This window comes from Pollicipes pollicipes, unplaced genomic scaffold (genome assembly GCF_011947565.3).
Source record: "Pollicipes pollicipes isolate AB1234 unplaced genomic scaffold, Ppol_2.1 Scaffold_7261;HRSCAF=8764_pilon_pilon_pilon, whole genome shotgun sequence".
NCBI lineage: Eukaryota > Metazoa > Arthropoda > Thecostraca > Pollicipedomorpha > Pollicipedidae > Pollicipes > Pollicipes pollicipes.
In genome coordinates, this window is record NW_023597054.1 from 47,658,705 (window position 1) to 47,665,955 (window position 7,251).

Consider the following 7,251-nt stretch of genomic DNA (forward strand, 5'->3'; position numbering starts at 1 on the left):
AGTGTTTGATATAATTAAAAGAGGAGACAACTTACGGGCCACGATCATAATTAACCTCAAAACCAAAGGGTAAATAAAAAGCAAATTGCGTATCGTGTAATGACGCCCTCCTAGTTTTGTCCATTTATGTATATTCACTCACGTTTTTATTATAATAGTTAAATTTGCAGTTGCGTTGTTACTTACTACAACCATTACACCAACAAAACACGCGTCACACGGATGATCACTTATCCAACGTTTGGATGTTACGCAAAATGAATCGAAACAAGGACCCGTCGTAGTATCTCAGCGCTACCTCGTTTACCAGCTTGCGTGTTTAACGATCATGCAGTGTCTATAATCGCTGGCTGTTCCAAATAGCATCTGAGATTAAGCGAACCTCGGAGACGATTCGTCACAGCGCGCGCCGCCATTTCACGACAGGGTGAGTGACTGAAATTACCCCGTGCGTCGCCGTTGGGGCCGGGCGGACGGCGGGTCGGCGGCGCTGACGGCCTTCAGACGGCGGTCTGAGGTCGGCCGACGGCGGTCGATGGAGTCACCTGGCGCGCGGTCCGCTCCGATTACACGGCGTCGCCCGCTCCACAATGGCAAGGAATAGGCCGACTGGAAAAGGAGCTTATAAATCACATTTGCCACGAATGAATGACTCATAACAGCCATGAATGGAACCGGTGTAAACGATGATAACAAAACCTGACAGCTGGCTGCGTTCAGGCGGGAAAAAGTCATTAAACGGATTGTGGCTAGCGAGCAAACAATTGCTGAATTATATGCGCAGCAGACTGCGAAATTGGTTTCATTCTTATGGCATAGATAACTTTTCGCCAGTCTCTTGCACTTCTGTAAATAAAAGTATCGTACTGAGATCAACACACAGCCCGTGAAATCCCCGAGCTAAGTTAAAATTTGCCTCATGAAATTGCTTCGTAAATGGTTAACGGCTAGCAAAACGGTTGTGGACACCCCTGATGCAATATTAAAAAGAAATGAAACGCCACATGTGTAACTAACAGTCATTTTAGTGGCCACACCATTAAAAGGAATGTTCACATTTGCATGAAATTTTGAACTTAATTGGCCATCTTGACGATTACTCGGTACAGTTCACAGCCCTAGCCTTCTTAAGACCCGAAACCCCATAGTTTTTGAGCTACACGCCCGCTAAGATAGGCAGAATATTTCGGAAGACTTCGACGGTAACCCAGGCATCCATGGCGCAATAATGCCATTCAAATCCTACCACTCCATCAGCCGTGCGGCAATCAAGGCCAGGAAGATTGTGATTGTCGAGTCGTTCATATCTCGCGTTCGTGAGCACGATTCTCAAATATATCGGCCGTCCACTGGCTCTCAATCATTGTTGTGCGAGGTGCAAGCAAAGGCCTGGTCAAACAATGGCGTATTGAGGAGCACATTTACTAATCAGAGGAATTGTGTTGTCTGGAGCAGTCTTATCCACTTAAAAGTGTACCAATAGTTATCAGTGAGCTTATTTCATCATGAATGATGCTTTCCTCAATACCTCTGATGCGAAACATGTGTTTCAATAGGGGAGCCAAGGTATCAGAGTTTTTTTAAAACTACTTTCCACGCTTAGCTCAGTGTTGGTGTTAAAGGGTTCATACATATGACATAATCGCTCTTGACACCTTACTTGAGTGTTTGCGTGGACAATCACATTTTCTGTTTCACTAAAATGTCGTAAAACGCGTCAATATTTCACCAGACGCTGGAAATTGGGGGCTTCCTCGATATGTGCCGAAATCAATGACTGAAATTTACACTTGCTGTATCAGCGATAGCTATTTTCAAAAGCCACCAACCAGAGAGTCGAACGAAAAGAGACCTTCAAGTCCGTAAATGTTTCCGTTCTTCATAAATATATGCAATTCATGGCAGCACAGTCGAACAAATGTCATTGTAGATCTTAATGTGCATGCAAAATTATTGCACGTATAGCCAAAGTTATAGTATGGCTGATAACTCTAAAACAAATCGTTGGCAGAACACAGTTGGGGAAATGCTATTAAAAGGCTTATCGCACCGATGTTTCAACACAGGCACTTGAACTGAGGCTGCCTCGATGTATTCTGAAGTCAATGCCTTAAAGTTACATTTGCCGTTCCAGGAATAATTATTTTCAAACCACACCAACTCCAAAATCGACAAATATCTCAATGAAAGTGCATGGCATTTAGTGTTGCACATGAAAAGACCTTATGGCTAATACATTGTAGCGAAGAGAACGCTTTGCTAAGAGGGGTTGAGCTGGGTTTGGAAGGGCATAAGTGAGGCATTCGTTCATTCATTTGCTCGTCGATGTTTACATCTTATGCCACGGCTTTAGGTCGCTCTGTACATGCGGCACAACCATATCAACATGTGACGAGAAAATAGTACTTCCAGGTTCCATAACGAAATCCTGCACAAAAACAGCCTTACTCATAAAACCCTGCCCATGGAATATTGCAGAACATTGGCATACTGGGACGGGTACGATCAATGTGTACGGTATTCAACTGTGACGATGGCCATAGACACAAGTGAGACATTTGTGCATAGCAGAGCATACAGTGCTTCAAGTGCGCGAAAAAACACGATCTATTCAATACCCGCACACTTAGCTGCCGTGGTGTCTCTCGGTATCACCGTTTCAAATGCGATTTTCAAACGCAGCCCAGCCATTTTAATGGTTATAAACTAGGCTTTAATATGTTAGCACTATCCAGCGCTGCTATGACATCCAAGTAATCGCTCTTTTCAGGTTCTCACTTTCCAGTGCCCCCGATCAGCAACCACCGACTGTTCACGATGATCTCTTTGGGACAAGCCGGCTGAACTTTACCGCCACCTTAGCAAACATCATCGCAGGCGTCCAGGGCACTCCCCAGGCCGGAGACCTCTGTAAAAGCGCCCGGGCGTCTACGGTGCTCTCATCAGCAACAGTCGGCTGAGCTCCTCCGAGATCCCGAACACCAAGCGGATTGAAGAGGGGCGACACTCCAGAGGGCAAGCGAAACCATTCCGGATATCGGGCTGCTCTCGATATTGTTGGATCGTGACTAGGTACAACTCCTTGTTATTCCGTGACGAGTTGCCGGGAGGTTCTCATGGCCCCACGACCTGCGACTTCGATACGAACGTCGTCGAAGGGCGATCGTGATTTCACGTCGCAGGGCGTTCAAAAGATTTCCGCCACAGGAGCATAATGATCATAGACAGGGCATGATCAGCGCGAATCCGCGATTCTTGACAGGGAACCACGCCGGCGAGTTCCCGTGATCCCGTGAAGCAGCATCGCCGTGGGCTGTGGTTCTCGCGATTTCGTGACACAGATCTGCCGTGATGCCTTCCCCCCCCCCCCAGCCCGGTGAAGAGCTGTCGCGGCGAAGGCTCGGCCTGCCGCCCTCGTGCGCCGCAGCCAGCGCCGCCTCCTGAAGTTCAAGTGCGCATCTGCCCGCGGGCTGGAGACGAACTTGGCTCGCCAGTGAAAGTGGAGTATCCCCGGCCCGAGAGGCGTTCACGCGGCCGGTCACGTGACACGGGGGAGGTACCGGTGTGGAGGTCACGTGACCGAGGAGGCGCATCCTCCTGGTAATTATGCTGCGGCCGTATAAATAGTATCGCCCCGCAGTGCTGGGCATCAGTTGTGCTCGGTCCCAGTCACAGCAAGGATGAACGGCTTTATCGTTTTTAGCGGTGAGTGAAAGTCACCGAGAAGACCGAAAGAGAGGATCGAAAAGGAAAACGGCCCACTTTTCTCGTACTAAAGTCCACTGCTTTTTCCTTGGCAGTTTGTCAGTGCTCTAAATCTGGACGAATGAGTCCAAAAATTTCCACGATCATAATTTATTTAAATTCAAGTGTGAAGCCCTTTTGGACGACTCTTCGAACGAAACTTTGGATGACTCTTCGAGCATCGAAAAGGAAAACGGCCTACTTTTCTCGTACTAGAGTCCACTGCTTTTTCTTTAACAGCTTGTCAGTGCTCTAAATCTGGAAGAATGAGTCCAAAAATTTTCACAATCATAATTTATTGAAATTCAATTACCAAGCTCTTTTGGACGACTCTTCGAATGACCCATTATTTTGCAAGTGCTGAATTAGACACTTGCACCCGAGGTTAGGACATTTGGAAAATAATTTCGGCCCTATCAAATAGACTTAAACTAAATTCAAGTACGAGGGTTAACTGGGACAGACCATCTTTCAGTACGCGAAACTTGTGTTCTTGTTTTACCTTAAAACTGCAAACAGTTTGGAGCAATCGAAGTTTTTGCTGAAGTTGCCGTTCTATGCTTTTTGTTTCTCCCGTGCTTTTTTGGGTACTCACTTAATACAGCGGCATTCTAAATTGTGTCTTTAGCTAAGACCCAATATGCAACCATGTTTTTAAAGTCAAATGCTTCAGTCATATGCCATTTGCATCACATGGTGTTGCCATTCCCGCTTGGTTCGTTTTGAGGCTCGCAATTCACTGATTCGTATCCATAATTATTTTCTGAAAGTTTCGCAAATCTTACGGCGTGTTCAAGTCAGCTAACTTTAGCAGGACCGTACCTTTCCAACGGGTCTGGTCTGCAGCGGCGCATGTCCAGCTCTGTGCCCCGGTTGGCTGTTCTCTCTGTGCGCCATGGGCAGCGTTTCTCGCGGAATCGTACCCTTTTAACGGGTCCGATCCGCTGTGGCGCGTGTCCAGCTCTGTGCCACGGCTGACTGTTCTCCCCGTGCGCCATGGGCAGCGCTTCTCGCCCTGGCTGCGGCTCAGGACGGGTACAGCTACGGCGCGCCCGAGACCGGCTACGACTACAAGGAGCCGGTTAACCCGCAGGGTTCCGGCAACACGCCCGGCGGCTCCGTCATCAAGGTAACGCCACGGCGGCTTGACCAGCTGGCTGTTGCTTTTGCCCTGGCCTTAGTTTTGGAAGACCACAGACGAACTGTGCAGAACTTTGTAGGGCTTGCTTTTTCGCGAGTAGCTCCATGCAAGCTGCAGTGTTTGCTTCAATTTAAGTGCATCTATATCTCAAATGAAGGTGCATTACAATATCTGTAACAGATTTCGTCGTGTGTACTGCTCCACCGTTTCAAACATAGCAAAGCATAGCATTTCAAGCATAACGGCAGCCTCAACGACGTCGCTGGAACCGATCTCAGGCCGTGATAGTCCAGCGATACCACCCGTCACCCCGTCTCTGCCCTCCCTCCTGACTCGTCCGCACTAACCAGGCCCGCTGACCAAACGGGCCCGCCCCGCGCCATCCTCGCGTGGTCGGAGCCCATGGCCATGCACCTAGAGCCGTCCGATCTCCACCGTCCCCTGAGAGGCCCGAGACTGTTCGTCGCACCCTCGCCGCATCCCTGAGGGTCCGCCCCGCGGCCGTGCTCCCTGTCAGTGACCACTTGACCGTCTGACCGTCGCCACAGCCTGCCGGCGACGAGGACCACCACCACGGCGGCTCGAGCGACCCGCTGCAGTGGCTGCGTGACTCTGTGCCCGGCGAGCCCGGTGTGGATTACCCCATCTATGCCACCATACCGCCGACCAGCTTCAGCTGCGACGGACGCGTACCCGGTGAGATCACACACGGAAGAGAGGTCCGACGGCGCCGCCTGTCTGGCTGTCTCCAGGTCCGACGGCGCCGCCTGTCTGGTTGTCTCCAGGTCCGACGGCGCCGCCTGTCCGGTTGTCTCCGGGTCCGACGGCGCCGCCTGTCTGATTGTCTCCAGGTCCGACGGCGCCGCCTGTCTAGTTGTCTCCAGGTCCGACGGCGCCGCCTGTCTTGTTGTCTCCAGGTCCGACGGCGCCGCCTGTCTTGTTGCCTCCAGGTCCGACGGCGCCGCCTGTCTAGTTGTCTCCAGGGCCGATTCGGCCTCGATCGCCTAGCTCCCGCAGTGTCCGTGTCTTTGCTGGCGAGAAATTCTGTGGTCAGAGCTTGAAGATGACACCAGTGGTTAGATCTCGCCGATTTGTGCTAATGATTTTGCTCGTCGCGCCGATATCGTGATCGTCAGAACGATATCGTGCATTCCTCATACGTCAGACTAATACCTGCCCTACCTTTGCCCGTCCGACAGGATATTACGCTGACGTGGAGGCCGGCTGCCAGCCGTTCCACGTCTGCAACACCATGGTCGGCGACGAGTCGATGAAGCTCTCCTTCCTCTGCCCCAACGGCACCATCTTCAACCAGGAGGGCTTCGCCTGCCAGTGGTGGTCGGACGTGGACTGTGCCTCGGCCGAGCAGTTCTACAACAAGAACGAGGAGATCGGCAAGGTGCCTGAGTCGGCCGCCAGCAACAACGTCAACAGCGTCGTTGGCGGGCCAAGCCAGCCGCAGAACTCTTACCAGCAGCCACAGAACTCCTACCAGCAGCCTCCGTCAGCGCCCCGCCCCCAGGCGCCGCGTCCTCAAGCTCCTCGCCCCCAGACGCCTCGCCCCCAGACTCCGCGTCCCCAGGCGGCCCGTCCCCGCCCCCAGGCGGCCCGTCCCCGCCCCCAGGCGGCCCGTCCCCGCCCCCAGGCGCCCCGTCCCCGCCCCCAGGCGCCCCGTCCGCGCCCGCAGGCAGTGCGGCCTGTGCCGAACCAGTACATCCCTCCGACCACCACCACGACGACCACGACCGTTCGCCCGCCGCCCGGCCTCTACAACCTGCCCCGGAACTAGACCGTCGGCGCCACCTCCCAGCTCCGGACCGCCACCGAGTGAGCGCTGGCCGGCCGCACGGCCGCCCGCTGCCATATTTATCAGAGTGAGTGCGCGTGCGAGTGTGCCGCCGAGGGGTCGGCGTGGTCGGCCGACGAGACCCGAAAGTGAGTGGTGTCAGGTGTGAAATGGGCGCGGGTGCAGAAGTCGCGGTCCTCGGCGCCCGCTGCGGGAGGCATCCTTTAGAGGGCGTCTTTCTTCTTTGCTCAGTGTTCCTTTTGGCTTGTCTAGTCATAAGCATCGAATGCGAGCGGTTGTCCCTCGGATGTTCACACATCCCACGGTGACATTCCAGGAAAAGAGGGACAAATACATAGATACAATGCACACGAACGACGACTTTGTGAAGCGATTCCCGAATGCAAAACGGGACTTCAGCCATACAAGCTGTCCGGCCTTTATCCCGAACACCTGTCGGTTTAGTCAGTGTGCACGACCGATCATTACAGCTGCACAGGCACAGGAACTCTTCCTACTCCCACCAAACGTGCCTGTCGCGTGGTCCTCTCTACGAGCCGTAGGAAACGGATTGGCTGCA

At 52.6% G+C, this 7,251-nt stretch overlaps 1 protein-coding gene across 1 annotated transcript; it reads left to right on the forward strand.

The window, feature by feature from the left end:
- The first annotated feature begins 3,638 nt into the window (after window positions 1-3,638).
- Window positions 3,639-7,046, forward strand: LOC119112300 (uncharacterized). Its single transcript, XM_037236415.1, has 4 exons — window positions 3,639-3,705; window positions 4,749-4,873; window positions 5,434-5,581; window positions 6,085-7,046. The coding sequence occupies exons 1-4, from the start codon at window positions 3,681-3,683 to the stop codon at window positions 6,672-6,674; spliced, it is 888 nt and encodes a 295-aa protein (XP_037092310.1). The 5' UTR covers window positions 3,639-3,680; the 3' UTR covers window positions 6,675-7,046.
- The last annotated feature ends 205 nt before the right edge of the window (window positions 7,047-7,251 follow it).